The following is a 26,766-nucleotide window of genomic DNA, read 5'->3' on the forward strand; positions in this document are numbered from 1 at the left end:
GCACACTGCTCCCTCCTCTTCCAGCAGCCTGAAAGGGTCACTGGGGACCCCAGCTGCCACCCCTTAAGTCCCCTCAGGACCACTCTGGCATCTGGTACCCCTGCCGATGGCTGGGTTCTCAGCCCCTGACCATGAAATGGTTCCACATCGATCTACAGAAAAAACAGCCACTTTGGCCGTGGGCCCTGATGCGTAATATCGTTATGGAGTCAGCAGTGCATCCCGTCCCATTATCGCCTGGCCAAGCTTTTCCGAGGCCAGCCTGGCTGCAAATGGCTTTCTCCTGTCTAGGGGGCCACAGCCGCTGTTTGCCCTCTACTACCGGAGGAGAGATTTTATCTTTAATTGACACTGGCTGCCTGCCACCCCCTTGCCTCAGCTGGCCCAGGCTCCAAGCCCGATCTTCCCTTACACTTCAGGAATAGGCTACCCCTGGCTTCTTCCCTCTCCTCGGCCATGCTGTCCTCACCCTGCTGTCCTACACTGCCCCAGACAGCTCCCGGGTGTGTTCTTGTCCTTTCTTGGAGCAGCTAGACACAGAGATCTCAGAAATCTGTGGAGAAAAGCCTGAGAGTGCCACGAACAGGGCAGGGAGGGAGCTGACACTGTGCCACTACGGTATGTCATGTCACAGGTAGACACGTGACGCAGGGCCAGGCTCTTCACTCTCACTGTCTCTGAAACAGGGGCCATCATTATCCTGTAACAAACAGGGAAACAGGTTCAGTCAGTCACCCCCAACTTACCCAGCCGGCAAGCAGCAAAGCAAGACTTTGAATTGAGGCCCCTGTGGTCCTATGTGGATGCCCAGAGTAAGAGCGAGGAGTAAGACAAGAACGAGGAGAGGTGAGCAGGCCACCAGACGCACCACAGCCCCATGCAAGATGGAAACACAGGGCCCCTCCTTCAACCATGATTAATTTCATGATGGTGACAGCTCAACACTAAACCCAGTGTGGGGCCCTTCTAAGTGGCTGTGCAGGTTGCACACCCATAAGGCTGGCCCTGCATGTGCCCCCATGCGACAGTGAGAGGGATAACCACAGTGAGAGCCAAGGGCCTTGTCTCACTGGTCATTTTCCCGTCCTATCCAAGCCCAGGATGTGTTCACTCCCCATCCCTAAGTGGTCCCTAGTTGTGCTACCAGTCCCTAGTCGGCCTCAGTTTGTCAGCCATACAGTCATTGCAACGACTTTGGCATCCCCAGGGCCTTGGCCCATTTAGAACTGGTACAATTGCAGGGAGGAGGGGAGGCCCCCTGCACACATGGAATACAGTGGAATTCCTTAAACAAAGAACAGTCTTTTCTTCCATGCTACGGCAGCAGTGGAGATGATACCACTGTCCCCAAGCTTGGGGACAGCACTGGAGATAACACTGTCTGGGACTCAGGGTCCTGGGTTAGGCCTCTTTGTGTGTCTTTGGGCAGATGACTTGTCCCCTCTGAGCACTAGTCTCCCACCGTAAAATGCAGGGGTTGGGCCGCACTGATGGTTCCTGCTGGAGTGGGGTTATGCTGAGTGTGTGCACTCCTCAGGTGTCAGGAGATAGAGCCCCAGGAGGTCCCGACAGACACAGAGCCAGAAAGAAGAGGCAGAGGCAGGTGCTCACACGGCAGGAGCAGCAGGATGCTCCAGATGTCTTTATTGGGGCTCAAGCACAGCATGACAGTTGGAGGCAGGCGGACGGGGCACAGGGCCCGGCCTGGGCATACCCCAGACACACACGAGTGGACAGCTTTAGAAAAGGACTGACCAACACCAGGGAGGAGCAGGGAGGAAGGGCCGAGGGAGGGGCAGAGGCCAAGCTGAAGGGCTCACCTGGCCTCTGCTATTGCACGCATCCTCTGGCCACTGGCCAGGAAGTACAGTATTGCAACTGGTCTCCTCTCGCCCAAGGCTTCCCTTCTCAGACCCCTGAGCCAGATGGGCAGACAGAGCCTTTCCCTGCCCGTCTGCCCAGCAGCATCGTTAAAAACAAACAGACGAAGGAGACAGAACAAAGTCAGAAATAAAAAAGACAAAATGCCCCCCCCCAGTCAAGGACATAGTTGGGGTGGAGGAAGGCGGGGAGGAGGCTGCAGAGAGCCCCTGGAAGTCCCCCGCCAACGAGGGTGTGGGGTGGGAGGTAGAACCCCAGTCTGGGGTGGGGTGGGGCTAGTGAGGCAGTGATCCTGGGGGGCAGTCTCTGGCCTTCAATAGACTTCACCAGGTTACTTACTGACAGGGAAAACACCCCCAAGACAGGAGCCTGGGATCACGCAGCTGGACTAGCAATTCCCAGATGCACTTTTCTTGGGCCATTCCACCCACACAGTCAGCAGAAACAACAGAAATCAGTGAAGGGGATGGGAAACTCCAGGTGGGGCAAGGGCTTGGGGAGACACAGCCTAACGATGAAGACAAACCACCAACAGCACGTGCACTACACACAAGAGTATAGTATGTATGAATATAGATACTATATGTGCATATATATCTCTTCAATGTACAGTAGAACAACATCAGGCCCAGATGGCTCTGGGCTCCGAGGGTCACATGGGAGGTTTTCCACCAGTCCTGTGCAAACAAGGATATCTGAGTCTTCCCCAGTGAAAAGATTCTTGTCTGGGTTCCAGAGTTTCCCTAAGCCTCTGGCTTTCTGTCTGTCTGCCTGTCTCTCTCACGTTGGTGCCGCTTTAAGAGAGGGTGAGGACTTCAGCCTGGGCATAGTTGGACGAGAGGGCGTCTTGGCAGGTCTCTGTGTTTAAAGAGCACAGGTGTGAGACACTGGGACGCACGCTTTCGGCTCAACATTGCCTTCTGGGGGAGAGGACAGGGAGTTCAGCAAAAGACAGGGAGAAACAAAGAATGAGATGTTAGAAGGAAGCCAGCTGCTGACCCACAAGGTGTGGGCTGAGGAGCAGGCCAGAAGCAGAGCTGGAAGGCATGAGGAACCCAGGGCTAAAAGGCCGGGAAGAGCAGGGATGGGTCAGGGAATGGGGTGAGCCCTTCACCCTTCTGCCAGCCCAACTCTGGTGACTCAGATGACGCAGCTCATCTCCATACCTGTTCAGGTAACCACTAGCTCCAGGAACCACTAGCCTCTTAGGTCTTCAGAGCTCCAGTGCAGTGGACTAAGGGACCATGGCTCTGCAGCCTTGCATGGAGGCAGTGGGGAAAGTTCCTGAGTGGCTGTGGCTCACAGGCCATCACCCCAGCTGCTGCCTGCCCCACTTGAGCTCTCCCCCAAGTAGCTCCATCTGCTGTCACCACCCTGGGATATTCCATTGTCCCAAGGAGCTGGTGAAGAAGGCTCCTGAGTATGATGCCATGTCGTGCCCAGCCCCCTTCCTCAATGTGGCAGGAAGAGTCCCAGCAGTTGGAGGGCATGCAGCCTCAGGTCAGTGCTGAAGGGGAAGGTCACGGAGGACGAATGTGCCTGTCTCAGGAGAGAAGGTCAGGAAATAGTACCTTATTGAGAAACCCGACCCCTCAGAGAGCCCTTCTGGGACCCCATCCTCAGCCTGGGATGTCTGTGACCTGGGCCTTTCCTTCTGATACCTTACCAGTGGGACCACAGGTAGGGCAGGGAGGAGTGCTGCCCTCAGCTGCAGATCTGGGTCGATAGTGGAGGTGGCAGTTCCAGACCCGTCGGGACAATCCCTGCAGCTCTGGGGTCTGAGGTCTAGCGCTAGGCCTCCTCTCAAGGTGGGCAAAGATGTGGCATCCAGACGTCACAGCTTCCACCTGGAGCTTTGGGGTGCCTCCACCAACTTTATAGGGAAGGGGTGTTCTCAGTTTGGAGTAATGCTGTTTCCATCTTCTGAAGACTATATGTCCCAGTCACCTCCATAAACCCTGTGCCTTGGTCTACAAGTGTTTGGAGCCTCTGAGTACTAGCCTTGAAATCAGATGAGCTCAGGGTTTTTCAGAGCCCCATTTCTGAGGACAAGCAGACAGAGCTGTGTTCTTGCCCTGTACTCCTGTCTACGTAACTGAAGCAATACCTGCCACTGCTCCCACTCACTAGGGGACAGGGAAGTGCCTCTGGGCTCCCTGGAGGCAATTAGGCCCTAAGATGCACTGGGAAGAACGCCTGGGCCACTGAGGGGTCTTCTGTATGAGACAGGAGTCACAGCAAGGCTGTCAAATGTCCCAGAAGCCAGGGAGCAGAGCGGCCCATACTGAGGTAATGGCCTTAGATTGCTTTTTCACTGGCTCCATGGACTCTGCATCCTCAGGGACCTCTGAGAGTCGGGGAGGGGTCTTCCTAGGAATCTCACCCTGGATTCTTACCTATTTGACCCACCAGGGGTGGGGCAGGGATTTTAGACAGTGACACTGGCCAGAGCAGAGCTGGCCCTCGTCTCCCAGGAAGCTCTGTGAAAGCGCAGCCTAGGGCCTGTGGCCAGTCCACGGCCTCCTCCCCTCTGGCTCCTGTCAGCCAGGCTCTAGGCTGCAGCGCCCCCTCCTCTGGTTCTACCCCTCAGAAGCCCTGAAAAGTGGCCTCTAGGGCTGCCAGTCGCCCTGCTACAGACTGGAAGGTGAAGTCGTGAACTTCTACCCAGCCTGCCTCCCAGTTCTGTGGGAAGGGGCGGAGCTCCAGCTGCAGGGGAAAGGCGTCTGACAGCCAAGGAATGGGTGCAGGTCCAAGTCTAGCCAAAGGAAAACAAACTCCACTCTCAGATGGTGGGTGGGAGAGAGCCTTCTCCCAAGGAGGGAGGCCCACGGCCTGGGTAAGCCCGACGCTTGTGCAGGCAGCCACTTCCTGTGGCAGTGCCTGGTATCCAGGGTTTCTGCAAATGCCAGGGCTCACTCTGCCCTTTCCTAGGGCCCTGGGCAGGCCCAGAGGTGCTGAGAGGTGGTAAGGGCAGACAGTCGACTCAGCCCTCCCGCTATCTGGGTTCTGTCTCTCCTAGATGAAGCCAGAGACCCAGGAGGGATGTGTGGGAGCCAGCTCCCTGAGGCATTAGGGCTCCAGCCTGGCACTGCTGCATCTTGTCGCCCAGGGACATCTGTGCCCACCAGAGGGGTGCCATGAGCAGGCCCAGCCCTGTGGGAGGGAAGAGAGGGAAGGAGGCGGTGGGTGCCGTGGAAACTTGGGCTCCTGACAACTTGAGGGCTGCCACAGAAATAGCGGCCTTGGTTCCCTGAACCAGAAAGGCAAGTCAGAGGAGAAAAGAGCAGTGGCGCCCTGCTAACCTGCACACCAGGCTCGCTGTGGCCGGGTCGGAGCCCAGGCCCTCTGCACAGGGAGCCCTGTGGCTGTGGGGCGCGGGGCCCTTACGGCTCCATCCTGCTCCACAGGCTTCCCCATCCCTGTCACTTCAAAGGCCTGGAGGCCCCCAAATTCCCTCTTCTCCACTTTTAGGGATCACTTCATTCTGAGAGCAAGCAGGAGGTGGGCCCCACAAAGCACTGCAGGGTGGGGTATCCCAGTGCCCACTCAGGACAGATCTTTCCAGAAGGACATTTCCGTGTCTGCCCAAGACTGAAGGAGGCACCGAGGTGGGGACGCTCTGGGCACAGGCTTTACAGAATACCCACCACGCAATAATCTGCTCTGCCCAATTCACCTTTCGGACAGCCCCGGATTGCCCAGCCTCTGCCCAGCCCTGACGCTGCCCTGCCATCCTATCTTTGCCGACCATGGAAGGAGCAGATCTGGACCTTAGTCATTCTCTCCGCAAAGTTGCATAATCTGACTCTAAAAATTGCCAGGCGCAAGGCTCTGCTGTCAGGTCTAATTCCCATCAGGTGAAACAGGAAACGTCTTGGCTGAGGCAACCTTGCTCCTCAGGCTGTGGAGGGCCCCCTTCCTGGAAGTGGCAGGAGCAGGTGGGGGCAGGATGGCTTCTGTCCCCACACTTCCCCTCAGCTGCCCTTGCGCAAGGTGTACCCCTGCTCACCCAGTGACTCACAGACCTGTTGTGCTCCTGGGCTCGTTAGGTAAATGAATACACTTAATTATAGAAATTAGATGAGTCTCCGGTTCTGGCAGGAATACAAAGCGCAGAGGCTGGGTGGGAATGGCAGGTGACTCAGAGGCAGGGCTGGGAGTTTGAGGGAGCGGGAGAGGGAAGAAAAACTGTCGCAGAAGCAGAGGAAGCAGCGTGGAGAGCGATGCCGCGGCAGCTCGGGGCGCAGAAGGGACACCAGGTGCTGCCAGTGGGAGTCACCACTGAATCTAGGCAGAGGCTTCCCGAGGGAAGGGTCTCCCTTGCCTAGGCAGCCGCCCACGACCTGCACCAAGCCTGAGGCTATAGCGCTAGGGACCCCTGCCTGCACCCCAAGCCAGAGACAGAAAACATCAGGCCTCTTCTCCCAGGGCAGCACTGCCCATAGGCACTGCTCTTCCAAGGAGTCAAACCGCCTTTACACGAGCAGAGATGCCCCACATGACAGCCTTGTTCCTTGCTGGTCTGGGTGGGGGGTGGACAGACAGACAGACAGACAGGCTGTTTGGCTACTGGTTAAAGGCTATGAGGAATGGAAATACATTCGCAGTGATTAAAAATATTAACATAGGCCCAGCTCCCCAGCAAGGCTAACTGGCCCCAGGCGCACTGTGTGCACTTACATGCCTGGTGGCTGCCACTGGCCTTGGTGGAACACCAAGAGGGAGGCAAAGCCGAGAGACAGGTCCAGAGTGTGCACCTACAGCCCAGGAAGAGGCGGTTACGGGTGGGGAGAAGCCCTGGGACTAAGCTCCCCTTTGGTCTCCCGTTCCAGAGCTGAACCTTTTGGGAAGCTGGGAGCTATGGAGGAGAGGCTCAGGGGCCTCCATTCTTCTCTCCTGACTGCTCCCTCCTGCTGGCCCCATGGGCCCTCGGGGAGTGAGTGCTGAGGGCATGGAAGGTGCCTGTTTGTGCGCATGTGCCTGGAGAGGAAGGTGCAGCTAAGGGGCAGAGTGACCAGGGGGTGGGCTGGTGAGGGGCTGGAAGGGGGTGAGCAGAAACTTTCTCAGAGGGTAGGGCGAGCTGTATCGCGATGCCAGTGGAGACAGCCCCAGGCTGGTTCCAGCTGCTCCAGCTATGTTGTTTAGACTCCGGGACTTTCCACAGCCTTGGTGAAGAAAAGGCACATGGGTCAGTGGGCGCAGCTCCTCAGGGCCCACGTTCCAGGAACACTGCAGGGCGGCGGCCCTGGGCCGGGGTGGAGGGGCCTGGCCCTCCTGGGCTCTCTTTCACTGTCTAGGTCTGGACTCCTGAGGACAGACTCTAGGGCCCCACACCCAGCTGACTTTTGTCCTGTCTCTTCCCCAGGTAAGCTTCCCTGCCAGCCGCCCCCCAACCCAGCTCCTTATAGTCCAGCTGCACAAAGACCCTACAGCCTCCAGCATCGACCTTCTTGACCCTAAGAAGCCCTAATTAGCACCTGCCCCCATCCTCCCCGGGAACTGGCACTCTGCCACATGGGCCTGTGTGGGGAAGCCCGAGCCCACTCACTCCCGGTCTTAAACGTGACCTGAGTATGGAGAAGTGCGGCACGGTATGACGTGGGGAAAGTTGCCGAGCGCGCACTGGGAGTTTGACGATGTTAACTGCCACGCTTGCCTAGCAGGGCCTGTCTCCCAGCAACCCACCTGTTCCCTCTCGAAGGTCACCCTAATTGGCTGAGCTACATGCTTGTTGCCAGGAAGCACTGTGGAGGCATCTTGAAAACAGAGCAGCCAGGCCCCACGGCGCCCCAGGGGCACTGGAGGGTGGGGCGCTGGCTTCCCTCCCCTGTGCATGTGCACCGCCTTCCCCCGGTGCGGCCCACTCCCTGTACCTCGTGGTCCCTCCTGACTGGCACCCTCACGGCCTCTTCCACACCTGTTTCCACTGAGCCCCTCACTGCCCAGGGAGGAAAGCAGGTGTGCATGGCACTCAGCTCCGAGTTCTTGAGTCCTATGCGGGGACCGCTCGTTCTAGACTGTCCACTTAGCATGGTCCAGCCAAAGCAAGGCTGTGGGCACTGAACAAGGACACAGTGGAAGCCACTGCCTGTTTGGGAAGGCAGGAGAAAAGGCCACACCCAGGGCCGAAGGATAGGACATGGGGGTGAACAAAGGAACACAGCTGAGGGTACAAGGTCTGAGCATTCTCCATCTGCAGCCTTTTGCTGGGGTTGCTGGACCACCTCCTTCCAGGCGCCAGATCACTGTTTCTGCTTCCGCCAGCCCACAGAATACACACCCAGCAAAGCCGGACACATGCCTTTCTGGGCCTGATTAGACTCGGGAGCCTGCGGCTTCTGTGGGAACAGTGGTACTGAAAGAGCCGGGAAAGGAACTAGAAGATGCCCAGGGAGCCTGCATGGTCTGGCAGGCCGGGGACATGTTCGGAGGGATAGAGGCATCACAGGCTATTCCTGTAGCTGCCACTGCCCCTACTTCACTCAACTTAGTTTGGGTCTGGGGTCTGGGGACAGAGAGAAATGGGGGATGGGAAATCCAGCTGGTTAAGAAGTGGCAGAGAACCCGGGGAAGTTTGTTTTAGAGGGAATCAGGGTTTATAAATTCCTGGTCTATCATGGTTAAAAAAAAAGCGGGGGAGGGGGGATCAGGGTTAATTCTAGAAATAAGCAGAACACTGAGAGAGATGAGGTAACAGGGACAGGGCAAGAGAGACGAATAAGTGATGGAAAACCAGGTAGGAGCGTCTGGTCCTAAGACCCCTGGTTCTCAGTCACCACAGGCCCTCCACCATCCTTGATCATTCCTGTCCCCTTTCCGAGGCCCAGAATCCCTTAGCTCCACAGCCCGACTTCTGCCCTTGCCTTGCCGCAGGCTTGGGGCCTGGGGATGGAATTTCAGGCTCTTCTGACAAGCAGAGAATGGGCTGCTCCCTCTACCTCTCCAAATCCTCAGAGCATTGCTCAGATGCGACCCACTCTTCCTGCCCACCTGCCCCACCCCCTGGTCACTTCTGGCACTGCCTCAAGAGGACAGTCTCACCTAGGCGCTTGCACATGGAGGTCTGCCCATCCCGTGCTCCAGGACCCTCAGGGCAGGTTGGGAGGATGCAGGGCCCTGAAAGGGGCTCCCTGATTCCTGAACGTTGTTGGCACCTTGAGCGGTGACCTACTTGGGAAGCCTTAGCTGTGTTTAAAGGAGGCCTAGGGAGAGGCTGGCAGTGACCCCGTGGAGCGGGGCCTGAAGGCAGCAGCAGGGACCAGAGGAAGAGAAAGAGATGCAATGGACGCACGGGGCGGGGCCCTGGCCTTGCGTGCCCTCAACCCTCTAGTGCTGCTCTTTCCCGTGGGCAGCTGGATGGGAGCCATATGCCACAATCCAGGGACTGGAGATCAGGCACCCGTTCTAAACGTGGGGATGCATCCAAGGCAGAGGAGATGGTGGCCACGGTCTCAGGGGAGGGGGGGACCTCAAGCTCTTTGGGGGGGACTGGGGAGACTCAGCTCTTGGGGGGCTCCCCACCTGTCCAGCTTGGGAAGCCATACCTTTCCGGACACTACCATCGGCGCAGGCATAGTCCCCAGCGCTGAGCAGGAAGCAGGCAGCTGCCTTCTTGTTTCTGTCTCGAGTGGTGGAGCGTCGCAGGGCCCGGCGCTCCTCGGGGGTGGGGGAGGAGGCCAGGGGCTGGGTGAGGCCAGCTCCCTCCTCATCAGACAGCACCGCGTTGGCATCGCCATTCTGCTTAGAGTCTGAAGGGGGCACACAGAGAGGAGGCTGCGTGAGGGGCTGCCTGGGCCTTGCTCATGGGGTCCTCTGGGGTCTCCTGGACCCAGAGTGTCACTTCCTCAACCTCAGGAGGGGGCCTAGCATCTACCTGGGAGTCCGTGTCACCAGGGCAAAGGCAGGATGCTGTCCTTGGTCTGAAGGCTGGCTTCCCTCCCAGCCTCAGCCTAGGGTCTTTCCTCAGGGATGAAGTCACAGCACAGATGCCCTACAACAGCAACTCCCCAAATCTGCCCGCTGACGGCTGCCCCAGGAGATCAGCCCAACGCAGGCTGCAGACTCTACTTCCTCCTTGAGTCTGGCTCAGGCTGGCTCTTGGATGAGTCTGCACTCCCATGGAGAATGCCTAGCTTGCTAGGGGTGAGGGGTGGCACAGCAAGGGTCAAATCTACAAAGTGGTGTCTGTGCTTTCTCTCTGGATGACAGTCATTCTGGGTCACTAGGCATTTAGGTCAGAGTCCTGTGCCCCAAAGACCTAGAGCCCTCTGCAATTAGGGCTGACCTTTGTCTGGGGAGGATACCGTGGGAAAAGCTCCGATGCAGCTCCCAAGAGCTATGGGCTTAGTCCCCACCCCTTGCCTCTGTCAGGCAGCAGCACAGGTGAAGCTCGGCCCTGGGATCTGGAGAAGGGGGTGCTAGTCTACGAAAAGACAGTGGCCCCGCCATTGGCCAGGCATGCCCTTAATGTGGCTGCTGTCAGGGTCAGGCTAAGGGCAAGGCTGATAGGGCCACTGTGAAGTGTACCTTGAGGAGCTGACCTAAGGACTTCCACATGTTAATATTAGGATTCTCTCTAAGCCCTGAATGGGCCTCAGAGTGCAGCTGAAATTCCCTGGGAGATTAATATTCATGAATTAGGAAGGGGTATCACTTTGGTGGGGGAGAAATGGGAAGCCTGATGGGTGCTAGTCTATCAAGACCCAGGCCCCTGACATGACTCTAGGGAATGAGAAGACCCAGGCACATATGATGGGCACATGCCAAAGGCCATGGGTGAGTGTCCCGAGCCAGGTGTCTCTCCTGCAGGGTCAGTCCCACTTCGCCCCAGAGCCTAGCCTTAGTCTCCTGGCTCCAGTCCAGCTCCCCATACTAGGAATTCCATTCATTTCCCAGGAGCCCAGCCTCCACATAACAGTCAGGATGCCTTTCCCACCCTCCATGTTGCTGGGGATTAAGCTGTTTTCCATTCCCCATCTCCTGATTCAGGGGCAGAGATGAGCTTTCTTGGGATGGCCTTTCCTGTCCTTGCGGGACAGGCTTCAGATGCCCAGGCTCTCTTCTTCCAGGGCACAGTTACCAGTTTCTTCCATGGTCCTCCCCTTCCCAACACTGTCTGGGCCACTCCCTCCTCAGTTCCTTTCCATCCCATGTCAAACCCTGAGCCCAGGACTCACTCTAGCTTGTGCTGAACAGAAGGCAGCCTCCCACTACTATTACGTTATCACATTTATTAGGCCAAGATACCAGACTCGAACGTTTGCAAAGAAGTGATTCATGTGTTGATGTACCTTAGAAGAACAGCTGCCCTGATCTTTGGCTAATAATGACAGCACCTGACATTTGTAAAGTGGTTTTAACTTCTCAAAGTACTTTCGTATCTGTCATTCATTTGGGTCTTTCAAAGTCTCACGGGTAGGATATAATATCACTCCTATTTTACAGGTGCCTAGAGAAGGCAAGTGACTGGCCTCAGGGCACACAGCACAGTGGCCAAAATGGGATTAGAAACCAGGGCATCTAATATACAGCCCCATGCACTGCCCCTCACAGCCTACACCGGGTGGAATACTCACTCCAAAGATCTGATGTTTGGGAAGCTATGGGAGACCCAGACAGAGGATAGAGAAATTCAGCCTCAACACTTTGCTCTCATAAAGGCACATCTTCTGCTTATCCCCACACAATAAAACACCAGCCCAAATCCCAAGGGCCGAAGTTCACCTGGAAACTCCCTCGGCCACTGGGGGAGAAGGGATTTTCCTTCCCAACCCCTAATCTCACCTGCCCGTTTCCTCTCCATCATACCCTCTTCCCGGGCAGGGGGGCTGGGATCACTGTAGGTGCTGTCCCGGGGGGAGGTCTCCTCAGACTTGCAGTACATGGGTGACTCCAGCTGGGCCGGCCGTGGCACGTGCTTCTTTCGTTTCTTGGGCAGCTTCTGCTTGGCCATGGCCAGGGAGTAGTACATGCCGAAATTGTTGACAATGACAGGCACCGGCATGGCAATGGTGAGCACGCCAGCCAGCGCACACAGGGCCCCCACCAGCATGCCTGACCACGTCTTGGGGTACATGTCCCCATAGCCCAGTGTCGTCATGGTGACCACAGCCCACCAGAAGCCAATGGGGATGTTCTTGAAGTCGGTATGGTCATTGCCCCGAGGGTCGGAGGGCCTGGCCCCGATGCGCTCGGCATAGTAGATCATGGTGGCAAAGATGAGCACGCCCAGGGCCAGGAAGATGATAAGCAGCAGGAACTCATTGGTGCTTGCCCGCAGGGTGTGGCCCAGCACACGCAGCCCCACAAAGTGGCGTGTGAGCTTGAAGATACGCAGGATGCGCACGAAGCGCACCACACGCAGGAAGCCCAGCACGTCGCGGGCCGCCTTGGAAGACAGGCCACTCAGCCCCACCTCCAGGTAGAAGGGCAGGATGGCCACAAAGTCGATGATGTTGAGCAGGTTCTTGATGAAGTCCAGCGTGTCAGGGCAGCACACGATGCGCACGAGAAACTCCAGTGTGAACCACAGCACGCACACGCCCTCGATGTAAGTCAGGATGGGCTCCGTCTCTACCTCCCGCCGGAAGTGCACGCTGGTGATGTTCCCCACGCGGAGGATCTCCGTCACGTTGCGGTCGATATTAAAGGCCTCATGCGTCTCCAGACAGAAGGTGGTGATGGAGACCAGGATGAAGAAGAGAGAGGCAAAGGCCACTACCTATGGGCAGGGGAGGAGAGCAGGGGGCAGCTGTCAGACAGGGATGGACAGGCCCCGCTGAGGACACGGACTTCTGGATGAAGGTTACCAGGAAGGGCATTCCAGGGTAAGAGGTGGAATTAACATATGGAGTCAGGGGCTGGAAGTCCCTCCTCAGAGGGTCTTTATTCATCTGCTCAGGAGCTCTAGGACAATGTTTCCCAATCTTTATCACAGAAGAGAGAAGCTGCTCTTGGCTGGAAGCAACTGGTCAGAGATCTACAGCTGCCAGACCTGCATTCCATAGCTCTGCCCACCTCTGACCCATTTGCGTTTTAATGCTGCTTCTCAAGCTGCAATGGGTGTAAAAACCACTTGGGAATCTCATCACAATGCACTCCTGATCCAGAAGCTTGCGGCAGATCCTGTGATTCTGCATTTGTAACATGCACTCAGGTGAGGCTCTTTGTCCACGCACTGCAGTTGCAGTAACTAGGCTTTAAGGCAGCAGTCCTCAAAGTGTGGTCCTGGACTACAAGCATTAGGTCTCTGGTCCTTTGGTTAGAAACGCAAATTTCAAACTTTACCTAAACCTACTGAGTGAGAAATGCTAAGGGTAAGGTCCAGCAATGTTTTACTAAACCTTCTAAGTAATCCTAATGCGCACTACAGTTTGAGGTCTACTGTATGAAGGGACGCCTGGAGGCAGGTTGCTACAAGGAATGACCCTAGACCACTTTCTGCTGGCTGAGCCTATGAGCCATAGTCTCTTCTGTCTCTTGCCTTAGGATATCCCTGCTGACTGTCTAGGCGGTGAGGAAGTCCCTGAAGGTGGACAACACGCACCCTGGCAGTTGGCAGGGTGGTCTGATCACAAGAACCAGTCCCACTCCTTCCCACGAACAGACATTTCCTGGATCTCAAGCTCCAAAGAAAAAGGAACCACACCCATCAGCAGCAGAGTGGCAGGGGCTGATCCCGACAGCTGCTGGGATCTCGGCTAGAAGGATGACAGCAGCACGCAGCAGAGGAGAGGAACGGCTGGGTTTAAGTGTCCCATCGTTATGAATGGAGATGAAATGCATGTAGAATAACACCAATTACGGAGCCTTCATGTGTTATTCATGCCGTGCCATTCACCACTGTCAGGGTGCCCACTGATGGGGTCCAGTCTCACATCTCCTGCTGCCGCCTGTCCTGCATGATGGCTGGAGGGCACTTCCTCCTCGACCAGATGGCTGAGCCTAAATAGGTGGGTAAGGGAGGTCTGTGGCCTCATGGTACCATTTGGTAATCCCCATGCCTGCCCGACCCACCCTGATTTCCACCTGGCTATGTAGACAGGCACTGGCATGTCCCTGTCCCCTGTCTAGTGAGGACTCAGAGAGGTTCTCCTCCCTGGGAGTCTGCACCGGGATGGGGAGGGCACACCTTGTATTCCATACTGCAAAACACCAATGAAGAATATAAGGAACCTGGGAAAATGAAGCAAGCAGCAGCACCTCCAGGGTTTCTGGAGCAGGAGCAAGTTCAAGGGGGGAAATCTGGGAATGAATAGTCCTCAGCTGTCTCTTCTGTGCCTGGAACTGTTACGCACTCTGTATGTGCTTCGATTGCCTTCAATCCTCCCAACGACCCTGTGAGGCAGGCCTTATCTCATTTTATGCAGGATCAACTGAAGATCAGAGAGGTTACATACTTGCCTAAGGTCACACAGCCTGGAAGGGATGAAAACCAGATTTGGACTCAGAACTGTTTAACTTCAAAGGCTGTACCTTTTCTTCATAACACAATGTTTTCACCCCCTCCCAGGCAGGGTCAATTCACAGGCCTGGGAAAGCCATCTCTGAATCCCTGATCCTGTTCCCAGTTAGTTCCCTGATGACTGCTATTTCACCCGTAGGAATGTGTGCCTTGGGCTTAGGACAGATCCCCCTTCACACACCTCAGTGTACCTCATTTACACTTTAACTTGGATGGGTTGATCAGAAACAGCATGTTGGGAGAAGGCTGGGTCCGGGGATGAATAGCAGTGAAATGCATGTATAATAACAATTACATACTTTCTCTATTTTGCAACACTGCTGGAGCTTTGCTTGCCCATTTCTCCCCAGTGAAGGTAAATTTAAGTTCTTTTTCTGGCCTCATTCTTCCTCCTCTGAAGAAAGTGGCTGCCAAGTCAATATAGGCTGATAAGGGCATTAAGTAAATGGCTCCAGCCTGTGGGCTCTGCATGGCCATCCAGAGGTGAGTTGGCAAAACTGCCTGTCCGTGGCCATGGTCATGCTGGGAGTCCAGTCCTGGCACCACCCTCTCCCCTGAAAAACAGAAAGGTTGAGGTAAGGGGCAGGGACAGCATAACCTAATTCTGCCAGGAAACATGGGAAGCAGAAGCTGGCTCTCTGAGGAAAAGTTAGCCAGGAGAGCAGTCTCACCTGGGAGACTGAACATGAAGTTAATTCGTGACTTGGAAAAACAAGTTCAGGAAGAGCTGCCAAGGGGGCGAGCAGAGGGAGGGAGGGAGGGAGGCCAGTACGGCCCTGACCATCCTCTCACAGCCAGGATGCTTGCCTAACTGCCCTCCTCAACTGCCACCACCATGAGCTCATTCTGCAGCAGGCAAGAGAGTCCTTCAGGCCCAGTGGGTACCAGCCACATCCTGGATTAGGGAACAACCCCCTGGATTCCTGTCTGTCCACTCACCTTTGCTTTTTTTTTTCAAAACACAAGACTGTCCCATCTACTATTAACTGCTACCCTCCACCTCCACCCTCCAGGAGAGGAGGGGAGCTAAAGAGTGGCCATGTGTGTGCCCATTTTTTAGGGGCAGGAGAGGCACAAGAGAGGGCAGATGATTTGCCCAGGATCACACTGAGGCCAAGTCTCCTGACTCTCAGCCCAAAGCTCTTTCCAGTTGGCCTTTCTGACTAAGCAGAAGGGGACAATCCCCTCCTCCTTTGCTGAAACCGCTGAAACCTTGGTGGGGCCTCAATCTTCACTGTGGCCTCTCCAGGGCTGGGGCAGCAGGTGCCCAGCAAGCCCCAAGAAGCCCTCACTCCCCAAGGAGACAGAGCTGTGGTCTGAGCTGTGGCACATTGCTCCAGGTGGGTCCGGAGGTTACAAGGTCCCCTTCAGGGCCCAAATTATTCCTTTCTGCCCTAAGTTGCTCCCAAACTGAACTATTTCATAGGTGGTAGATCCTGCTTGCCAATGGCGCTTTTCACCAGGCCTTCCTCTGGGGGCAGGGATTCTGCTTTCGTCTTCCCGGCTCCCTTGACTTCCTAGCACAAAAGGGGGCCCAGGGAAGAAGAGGTGGCTGCAGCGACACCACCCTGCTTAGAGGCCAAAGCCTCAGCCTCGAGCCTTCTATTCATTCCCCACCGGGCCATCCTGCCATCCTACGGAGCTGGCATGGACATGTGAGCCTCCCTGTCATGTGCTCCTGTGTGGACAGACTAAAGGGAGAGAAGAGATAAGGAACCCTACACTAGAAGCCTTGGCCCCAGGTTTAGACTTCCTGGATTCCTCATCCTGGCCTGGCCCTGCCACTAGACCAGGTAAATGTACTCTCTGTACCTCTTTCCTCTATATAAAATGGGGCAGTACAAGTACCTGCTTCACAGTGTTACTGTAGAATTAAAGGAGTCTCTACATGGTAAATGCCTGGCACCCAGTAAGTGCTCCACAAAGTGGAGATAAGAGCTGAGGAGGGGTGGGGTCCCCTGCGTGCAGCTTTTGAAGATGAGCTGAATCTGGAGCCAAAATGGCACAGAATCTTTGCTTTTTAGAAGTGAAAAAGACGGAGAAAGTTATCCAGTTCAACTCCATTTCTGCTGTTTTACAGATGAAGAAACTGAGGCCCAGGACTTGTCCTGGTTTTCATGGCTGAAGCTGTTAGTTCCTTCCGCCACAAAGGGCATGGATTCTACTGGAAGTCAAAGCTTCTAAGTAGAAAACTGCCAGTGAGCTGCCTCCACCAGCAGCACTTCCTTTCCTACTAGAAGGATGCAGGAGGGTCGCAGCACCCGGGACAGTAAGCTCCCATCCTCTATGCTGGAGGGTGCCTCTCCTCACAGCTCCCTGTGCCCCCTGGGCTCCTAGGACACACTGGCTGGCTGGGCCCTGTTGAAAACCCACCCATCTTCAAAGGCCCAGGTGTTCAGCCCTATTACCAGCGTCCTCCACCAACCCCACCGGTGGACTGTCCTTGTAGAAATGTAAAGTCACACACTTCCGGGTTCAAGTTGGGCTCTGCTACTGACTGCCTATGAGACCCTGCATGAGTTTCTTCACCTCTCCAAGCCTTAAGGTCTTCATTTATAAAATGGAAAAAGGAGCACCTACTACGTACCAGATACTATGTTAGGGAAAATACCAGGGAACCACCCTTGCCCCTTGGACCTTCCATTCTAATGGAGGCAGACTGTTAACAAATAAACAAGTAAAATACACAGTACGTCAGGTGTTCTAAGTGTTATGAAAAAAATAAAGAGAAAAAGGAGATATGGGGTGTGAGGATAGGGGAGCTGCTTCTAGCAGAGAGGTCAGGTAAGGCCTTAATGGCAAGATGACACCTGAACAGCCCTCAACAGTGAGTCATAGGAAGACCCAGAGAGTTCGAGGCAGAAGGGACAAGTAGTATAAAGGTCCTGGGGCTCCAATCTGCTTGCTACGTCTGAGAGGACAAGGGCAGTATCTACCTTGTATGAGGGTAGGATCTACCTTGTACGGTTGTTTTGAGGATGCAAAGAAACGATACTTGTAAAACTCAGCACAAAGCCTAGAGCATTCCAGGAATCTGGGGCAGGCTGGGTCGAGGGGAGAGGTGACAGACACCAATCATTGGGAACTGAACACAATCAGCGGGGGCAGGGGAGAGCCCAGGGAAGAAGGGCCAGAGAGACAGATGGGCACATAAACATAAGGAGACTCAGACCCAAAAACCTATATTAAGGATGAAGTGTAGGAGAAGCGAAAATTGAGAACATAGCCAAAGACACTGGCAGAGTAAGATCTAGGGAGATGGGGTGAGGGACTGAGCCTTCTGGGGAAGCCAGATCCTCATGCCCAGGCGGTGCTGGAGGACAATGGGATACCCTGGGGGTAAGAGGCAGGAAATGAGAGGGTCTGCCAAACAAAGCATCCCTGAGCTAACCCTGGCTCCTGGCTGAGGGCCTGCACTAAGGCCCAGGTCCCAGTAGAGAAACATCCCCTCCTCTCCCCTCCATGGGCACCCCTGGGAACAGGACCTGGCCCTGCCCCCACCCCGTGCTGAGCCAAGACCTTCTGGTCCCAGTGTCCAGAGCCCACCTCTACCTACGCTTGCCCTCTGATGAGCCAGCACTTGGGGCCTCTCAGGGCCTCTGGTTTGCCCTGAACAAATGAGTCCCAGTCCCAGAAGGAATTCAGTCTAGCCCAGATCACTATCCAAGAACCCACCATTCAGTCAAATGGAATTCCTGGTTATTGCCCGTCTGGGGCCTATGCTGTCCTCTCTCTGCTTGGGCTGGCCCCCTGACCGGAAAACTCCCCCTTTCCCTAACGCTGCATGGTTTAGCACTACCCACAGTGAAATTTTATTTATTTACATATTTATTTATAACGCGCCTATTTCTAAAAATTATCGAAGGGCGCTAAGTCAGTATCTTACAAGGCCCACCCAACTCAACTTCTATTTCCTTGCAGAAGCCTCCCTGAACAGCCTGCTAACCCCATCCCACGCAGAGGTGGGATTTGTTGACTCCTCCTCTCACTTCCTATTGAACTTTATTTTTTTATGGCTCCTATGGCACCTCTCATGATCCATCTTGTAGGGAGATGGGATGAGGGACTAAGCCTTCCAGGGAAGCCAGATCTCATCATTTGTTGTCACCTAATTTACCTTGACAGACACTTACGCCACCTGACTTGGCTTCTGTCAGGAGCTGGGGACCCCCTCTGACTCGTGTTTGGATTTCTAGAACCCCACATGTGTCTGGCGTGTGTATGGTTAAGTGCACAGTAAGTGTTTTCTGAATGACTGGGTCCAGGGTGACCGCCTGCTCTCTCTCCTGGTCCTGGTGAGCCTGTCATAAGAAGAGGTCATCAGACCCACTGACTGGGACAAAGTGACAAGGGTATCCCCATTAATACCTCCAGGTGCTGGGGCCTTAGGACCTCTGCTGCCCTCCGGGGTGAGCCAGGTCCACTTTCTGATAGGAGCCCTTGCTAGGGGCCAGGTAACCACCCCTTAGCCTTAAGAAAGTTCCAGCAGGCAGCAGGGGCAGAGGTCATGGCAGGTCAGTTATACATAGGGAACAGGGTGGTAAAGAGATCTGGTGCCCAGCATCCCAGGCTAATACTGCCCATGGGTGGAGGTGAAGGGCCCCCCAAAGCCAAGCTGCCTGGCTCTGCTCTTACCTGCTCTTCCCTCAACTCATCAAAATAGCTCGTTTATTTTCTCCCCTTCCCCCACTCCACACCCCACCCCAAATGTGACAATTAGAAACACCTCAGCATTCAGAGACAACATGTTCAGAGACAAATGTTGGTCTGTTCAGAACAGAAGAAAACAAACCCAAGAGGAAACTGGGAGGCTGCCCTGAGGGCAGGGTCTGCAGGGAAGGAGGCCTGCAGCCGTCAGCCCGGCCCCTTCCTGCACTTCAGGAACGGGGCGGAGGGGCTGCCCAAGGCAGGCTGGCACTGCCCTCCTGGGGAGCTCAGAAAGCCAGGGTACTGCCCTCCTGGGCTAGGGTTTCTGACTCACCCTAGCTCAGAGAGCACTGCATCAGTGAGTCCCGGCCCTCACTCTAAAGCTTGTCATGACCACGGACCTGTCCCTCAGGCAATGCCCAGACCAGAGATGCCAGGGAACTTCCGAAGGGGGCGGGCAGGAGTGGAGCTCTGCACCTTTCCCAGAAGGCCTTGGTTTCATGCTCTGCCTGGGCCAGGGAACTTCCCCTAGTCTTTTCTCCTAACCACGCCTCCCTTCATTTTTCCTATGGAAATCCCACAGCAAGAAGAGAGGTTAGACTTGAGTAACTCTAGGGAGTGAGAAGAAAAGGGTCAGTTCAGAGCAGAGTGGAAGCAGCAGCTCTCTAGTGAGGGGCCACTCTCTGGAAGCCAGAGGTCCTCTCTGGGAAGGAGCCAGAGGCCGCAGGAGGAGCACAGACTTAGACTCAGGTAACCTGGGTTTGGATCCTAGTACTACCATAAGCAGTGAGACCTTGAGCAAGCCCCATCAGGCCTGTTTCCTCATCTGTATACTGACATGCAGATGTGAACAACACCCGCCTCACCTAGGCCAAGCACAGGCCAAGCCTCCTACACAGTAACTGACATGTCAAAGGGGAGGACCCGGCTGGAGCGACCTTCCTGGTGTAGGGAGGTACACCAGGTACCTGGTGTAGGGAGGTTCCTGGGGATCCCCTCCTCTACTCAGAAGGGAAACATCACAGGCAAAAAGAAGCATCAGAGGAAAAATGCACTATTTAGTCAAAGGAGAGGAACTGTAATCTTTAACAAGGCTGACAGCTGAGCTAAAGCCAGCCCTGTCCCAGAGACCCTGGAGACTAGGGTAGCAGAAGGGTGAGCTGGGCCCATTCTTCAGGCCTCTTGTCTGCTCTCGGAAGAGAAGGTGCAGGATTCTATAGCTTTGGATGCTGCCAAACCTCACTGGGCCCCTTCAGGCTGTGAAGGCACCCTGGCAAGCCTTCACCTGCCCTGGGCAGCAGGCAGTGGGCAGGTAAGGACAGGACCAGTCTGCTGCTTGTGCCTGTTCCCAGCTCAGGCCACAGAAACAGAACCACCAGCAGCAGCCGCCCATGGGCCCAGCCAGTTAATGGAGCAGGGGTGAGCATCCCAGCCCAGGAGCCTGCCCGAGTGGAACAGCTCCTTGGGCCAGGCCTGTAGCTAGGCAACAGGCTCTCATAATCAGCTCAGTTCACTTTCCATTTGTATCATTTTGCTCCTGTCATAATGCACTACTCAAATGACCAGGCTGCTGTGTGAGAAAGGAGGCCTCAGGACAGAGCACTGGTCCTCTGCCCCCCTTCGCCCACTGCCCCACAGTGCTGCAGGCCCTTCCAGGGAGAGGCAGCTGTGAGCGAGGGAAGGTAGCACACATACCTGGGGGAACAGGGCTGGGAAGGAAGGGACAGGGTGACTACCCAGGGACAAACGGAGGGGTGAAAGTGCAGCCCCAGAACTCCCCATATGGCATGTACTCTCAGGGCTGGGGGGTAATAGAATAAGTCTTCCTTCTCACATCTCCAACTGCTCCTGGGTTTTCTGATGCCATCCATAGGAGGTACAGAACCTCAGAAGGACACCTCTCAGGCCAGAGTAAGAAACAAGCTCTCCATCTCAACAGGAGCCTAGTTCAGCGGAAAGAACGTGTTGCAATCACAAGAGCAAAGGCTTAGGAGTCAGGGACTCCGGCCTTTTTTTTTTTTGAGACGGAGTTTCGCTCTTGTTACCCAGGCTGGAGTGCAATAGTGCAATGGCACGGTCTCAGCTCACCGCAACGTCCGCCTCCCGGGTTCAAGCAATTCTCCAGCCTCAGCTTCCTGAGTAGCTGGGACTACAGGCACGCGCCACCATGCCCAGCTAATTTTTGTATTTTTAGTAGAGACGGGGTTTCACCATGTTGACCAGGGTGGTCTCGATCTCTTGACCTCGTGATCCACCCGCCTCGGCCTCCCAAAGTGCTGGGATTACAGGCTTGAGCCACTGCTCTCAGCCAGGGACTCTGGCTTTGATTCAAAGCCCGGCCACTATCTGGCTGTGTAATCTCGGGCAGGTTGTTTACCTTCTCCCAGCCTCAATCTATTAAACAGGGATAATCATTGGGTTTTAGGATTACTGGGAGGATAAGAGATTAATGTAAAGTATATACAGCAATGTATCTGTCTGGGGTGCTCAGTAATGAGCAGTTATTCATTAATTTTTAAAAATTATGTGTTCCCACTTCTATGTCCCGGGAGCAGGCGAGGGCTTGCCTTTGCCTGCGCTCCTCAGCAGGAGGCAAGTCCTCTTTTGGCACACGTGCTGGCCAGAGCTCCATCCAGATATTCACATCAGGATTAAGAACCAGAAGGCTGGACACTATGGGTGGTTTCCTGGCTCTGCTATTCGTTCAAGTCTTTGGCAAGAAACTTAATGTCTCTGCATGCTGCTTTTCTCAACGTTTAAATGGAAGAATTAACCCCGCCCCATCACAAACTTCAAGACCTCAACTGGAATGCCTGGGCTGACGTGATTCCAGGTCAAAGGGGCAAAACACCTTGGGTTCCTGGAAGACTTCAAGGGGCAGGCCAGTCTCTGAGCTTACTCAAAGAGGCCCCCTGGCTTGGTCATTCCACAGTGAGTTAGGAAGAAAATAAACTCAATGATAAATAAACTCAATGATACGTGGGCTGCCACTTGGAATTCCAGGAGGGAAGAAGAGCAGTTGAAAAACCCTCAGAAATCCTAGAATGCTTCGAAATAGGACCTAGCTCCCCTAATCACCTCATCTCATCCCTGCTTCTCTAGTTTGTCCCCTTTCCCCATCCCTATCTCTCTCTCTCCTCCCCCACCCCCAACTTCAAGAGTCTGAATGATGTGTGCCTGTCTCTCTCCTCTAATGCAGACAGCCAAGTGCTAACACTAGCAAGGTTAGTGATCTACATGAGAAGCCCACAGAACTCACAGTGGACTCAGTCCAGGGGCATCACTGTGCCCTCACCTTCTGAGCCCGTCTCAGGGCTGCAAGGAAAGAAACCCAGGCAGCTCCCTCTAGTTTTGTTCTCGGTCCTGAGAAAGCTCCCTGCCTTCTTGGGGCTGCCTGCGGCCCCAGCCTGGTATGCCATGGCCCCTGAGACCTCTGCTCCTCCCTTCTCTTCCAGGCAGAAGATGCATCCGCCCTGGCCTGGCATTTATGCCAGTCTGGCTTTTCCCTGCAGGCCTGTTCCTCAATTCCCTACCCTGCCTTCTTCTGTGACTAGGAAGAAGTCCAGCACAGGGGTGCTGGGAAAGGGAGGGTGCTCTGGGACTCATTAACATGGCAATTTGGGGTGCTAGAGGAACCAACCGGGTTCCACAGCAAGCAGCAGTCCCTAGACCCAACAAGTTACATTGCTCTTTCCTGTCTCCCAGACAGACCCCAGCCAGGCTTTAGGCTGCTGACCCTAAGATCAGACACCAGCCCCCAGAGCTTTCCTTCTTTAAAGAATCTAAAGTCATTCTCCAGGAATTTTTTTTTTTTTTAGCTGTCCAAGTATAATGGGGTGAGTATCGGTGAGTATCTCCCCCATTCCCTTCTTCCACCCAAAAGGATTAGGGAAACTGGATTTACCTGGAGAGGAGGTGGCAGGTAGGGATTAGGTCTTGCCTAAATCAATCCGTGCTTCAACCTTCCCCCATACACCCATTTCAAGCAGTAACCTGAACCAGGGCTTTCTGGAAAGACTATGCTGCAGCAGAAAGAAAAGAAGCGGCAACAAAAAACTGGTATCATCACCAGGAAGCCTGTGGCTGGCCACTGGCCAAGGGAGCCTGCAGGACCTAGAACATCAGCCCCTTCCTGTTTAATTCTGCTCTCACCTCAGCTGAGGCCAGGACATCCCAGGTGTGCAGGAGGCCTTGGGGGCATGGCATGCTCCCTGGGAGAAAGAAGGCCTGGAAAGGAGGCTGAATTGTGGTCTCAGCTTTGCCTCTTATGAGCTGAAGAGGCTGAAGCCTGTGTCCCCCTCTCTGAAGCGCATAGTTGTGAGCACACTGAGCTGCTGGGAGGATGTAAATGAGGTGGCACGGCATGGAAGCATCTAACAAAACCCACCCCAGTTTCCTTCCTCTCAACCCTGCGCCCAGCAGAAGGCCAAATTCCAGCTCTCCAGGACCGTAGTCCTGTGCGGAGTGGAGGGCAGCCGCAGATAGGGCGGCCTGTGCAGACCAAAGAAGTGGGTGGAGGAGCTGAGCTGGGCACCCCACTCACTGGAGGGGATGCGGCAAAGCAGGCAGCTGGGACTAGGTCCAAGTAGTAAGTCAAGTGTGTGCAATCTCCTGATGGAGCGTGCAGGGGAGAGGGTAGGAGTGTGTAATTTTCCTGCGGGCCATGGAGGGGGTTGAGAGGAAGGCGGGAACAACCCGCGGTGGTAAGGTAAGTCGGTCCCTGCTCCTCCCTGTCCCTACCCACCACCACCACCAGGGAACCCATGCAGACCCGAGGGGGAGACCCGGGCTCCCGCCACTCACCCTGGCCGCCCGGGAGGAGTAGGGATCCTCGAAGAGCGCCCACATGCGGGGCTGCCAGCCGCGGCAGCCCCCAGACCCGGAGCCATGGCCTGCGCCTCCCTCGTGGGGGCCCAGTCGCTGCAGGGCCAGCTCCCGCTCATCGTCGCCGGCCTCGTCGCCAGGCCCCGCGCCGCTGCCGCCTCCGTCCGGGCTCTCGAAGATGTCGAGCGCCTCCTCGGCGTCGCGGTGCTGCCGGTAGGTCATCCAGCAGCAGGGCTCCACGTCGGTCTCGTCGATGCCCCAGAAGGTGAGCTCCTCCTCGAAGAGCGGCCCGCACACGTCGGCGGGGCAGTGCAGCTTGCCGGTGCGGTAGTAGTTGAGCACGTAGGCGAAGACGCCCGGGTGCCTGTCGAAGAAGAACTCGCAGCCCCCGCCGCCGCTGCTGCCGCTGCTGCCCGCACCGCCGCCATCGGTCTCCGGCCGGCCCCCGCCGTCGGGGTCAGCCAGCCAGGCGAGGCGGGTTCCGGGTAGGGTGCGCAGGGTACTGCGGTAGGTCTCATGTCGCGTGCCGCCCACGTTGATGATGATCTTCTCCGACGCCTCGCCCTTGGCCATCTCCTCCTTCAGACATGTTTTGGATGGAGGCTTGTTCCCCGACTTGCGCCCGCGGTAGGAGGAGACACACACCGAGCTGATCATAAGAAGCGCTGCGGGGCTCCGGCTTGGGGCGGCCGCTGCCCTCCAAACACCCTTCCCGAGGAGGTAGCGTCAGACGGGGGAGGGGAGGAGACGAGGAGGAGGCAGGAGGCGGCGGCGGCCCCCTCTGCGGCGTGGCCCTGCCCCTGCCTACCCCCCCGGGACGCGGAGCGGGAGGAGTTGGGTTTCTCCGGTGCACAGGTGGTTGGGGTTAGGGTAGGAAGCGCAGGATGAGGGAGGCGGAGAGAGGAAGGACCCGGGGAGGTAGCAGGCACACACGCGGTCCCCCGCTAGGACGGGACACACAGACGCTCTGGGCCGGAGACACGCCCCCGCTTTACCCCTACCAAAGACGAGGAAGCGCACAGTCCCAGCGCACCGTGAGGGTCCGGGGCGCGCGCGCTCACACTCACACGGGCCACCCTCCGGCTCCCAGACCGCACAAAGCCCCGGAGCAGCCGGCTTCCCCGCAGCGGAGGCAGCGCAGCAGCAACAAGTCCTCCGAGCGGCTGCCGGGGCCGGGCCGACGCTCTCACGGCAGCCGGAGCTCTGCGGGCCCGGGCTGCGTGCGGTCAATACGAGGCGGCGGCGGCGGCATGTGGCCTCTTCCCCCCATTCATAAATCCAGCGCCAGGCGAGGAAGGCGGGCGGGGCAGAGCAGAGCGTGGCGGCCGGGCTGGCGGAGGCTGCTCAGGGCGAGGCAGCAGCTGGAAAACAAGCGCACCCGCAGGAGCGAGTCTCGGGTCCTGCGTCCGCGGCTGGGAGCTGCGCCGGACCGGGCGCAGCGCTGCGGGGGCCGCGCTGGGGCGGGGGGGCCTCAGACGGGGCGTCCTGCGCTGCGCCGAGCCTGGGGGGCGGGGCCGCTCGGGAGAGCGGGGCTCTGGGCACTGGCGAAGGAGCACCCGGGGCGGCGGCCGAGTGGCCAAGGACACCTGCAGGCTTCCCGGGCCGCGCGGAAAGGGAGCTTCAGCGCAACGCCCAGGCGCCGGGCTCCTGCGATCTGGCGGCGCCGGGAGCCACGCCATCTACGCGTCTCCCCATCTCCGGGCGGGGCGCCGGCCTTCGCAAGCGCGCGGCAGGGGGCGGGCGCGAGGTGGCATAGGGGAGGGGGCGCCTCGGCGCCGGTGGGCTGGGGTCCTGGAGGCTCTAGCTCAGCCTCCCGCAGCGGCCGCCACGCTCCAGTGGCGCCTTTTCCTCCCGGGCCCCGCCTCACCCAGGCGCGCCCTCCCTGGGGCGGGGTGGGCGGGGCGCGGCGCTGGGCTGACCCGGCTCGCTGCAGGCCCCGGCGGCCCAGCGCAGCCTTCCTCCCGGGAGCCGAGGCCCGCCAAGGCGCGTCACCTCCTCGCCGCCAGTGCCCAGCCCAGCGCACCGCCCCTGCACGCCTCCGCCGGCAGCCCCTCCCGCCCCTCTCGGCCCTGCTCCCCGCCTCCCCCCGGCCCGCAGCTCCTCCCACTGCAGCCCGCTGACACAGGAGCGCTCTCGACCCCTGACCTCTAACCTCCGCAGGTCTCTTCTTGCTGCGTCCGTCGCCCCCTCCTCGCCAAGCTGGTTGCATGTTTCACTGCGGCTGACGGAAGGCCAAGGAAGAAAGAGGGTAGAGATACTGTCGCGAGGATCAGGCTGCTCTTTCCTTTCCCAGGCACCGTCTTGGGGCCTTCTGAGCACGCCGCCCCGCATCCTGCGCCTCGGAGACCCAAGGGAGTCCAAGACGCCCATGGTCTTGATGCTGTCCGCCTCTGTCCCAGCCACCACAGCCTCCGCGATGGAATGGGGGACGTGGTGGCCTTGGGCAGAGAAGCGCCCGATGGAAGGAAACCGTAGCTCTGGCTCTGTTCGTAGCGAAATGTGTTATGGATGTGGGCTGGGTGGGTGGCCCTGAAAGGCCATGAATTAAAGCTTTTGCTCGTCATTGCCCTGGGGGCCACATAGGAAGGGCCTGTGTCCTGCCTCGTGACCCCTCCTGCTTTTACTCTTATTCCACTCATTGCAATTTGACTTTGCCTGTGTATATTTTTCTCCTCTCCCCTCCCCAACCCTGAGCTCCTACAGGCGGCATTGTGTTTTTTCATCTTGGTAGCTCCCACCGTGTCTGCCTCTGAGAACCTGTTTGCTAAGTGATTGAGAAGCTTCCATACCCAAAACATTAGGCACCAACTGGATTTTACTGGCCCTATCCCAAGAGCAACTTGCAGATTCATTTGTTTTTGTTAAGTCCAAAACCTATTTTACATCTTCATATTAATCCCCATTGGGTTTTTTTTTTTTTTTTTTTTTTTTCTTTTTTACAGCTTCAGGCA

The 26,766-nt window shown here is 56.5% G+C and overlaps 1 protein-coding gene across 4 annotated transcripts; it reads right to left on the minus strand.

Annotated features, from left to right (window-relative positions):
• Positions 1-1,607: 1,607 nt before the first annotated feature.
• Positions 1,608-25,845, minus strand: KCNC4 (potassium voltage-gated channel subfamily C member 4). 4 transcript variants are annotated; one of them, XM_010344103.3, is made up of 5 exons: positions 23,795-25,845; positions 11,665-12,601; positions 9,426-9,629; positions 6,562-6,638; positions 1,608-2,739 (listed from the first exon to the last, which is right to left on the minus strand). In XM_010344103.3, the coding sequence occupies exons 1-5, from the start codon at positions 24,470-24,472 to the stop codon at positions 2,662-2,664; spliced, it is 1,974 nt and encodes a 657-aa protein (XP_010342405.2). In that variant the 5' UTR covers positions 24,473-25,845; the 3' UTR covers positions 1,608-2,661. The 4 variants fall into 4 exon arrangements, with proteins under 4 accessions (XP_010342405.2, XP_039316860.1, XP_039316857.1 ...); XM_039460926.2 differs by lacking the exon at positions 6,562-6,638 and having other exon boundaries at positions 1,608-2,801; XM_039460923.2 differs by lacking the exon at positions 6,562-6,638 and having other exon boundaries at positions 23,795-25,844.
• Positions 25,846-26,766: the final 921 nt, after the last annotated feature.

Source organism: Saimiri boliviensis, chromosome 11 (assembly GCF_048565385.1).
Source record: "Saimiri boliviensis isolate mSaiBol1 chromosome 11, mSaiBol1.pri, whole genome shotgun sequence".
NCBI lineage: Eukaryota > Metazoa > Chordata > Mammalia > Primates > Cebidae > Saimiri > Saimiri boliviensis.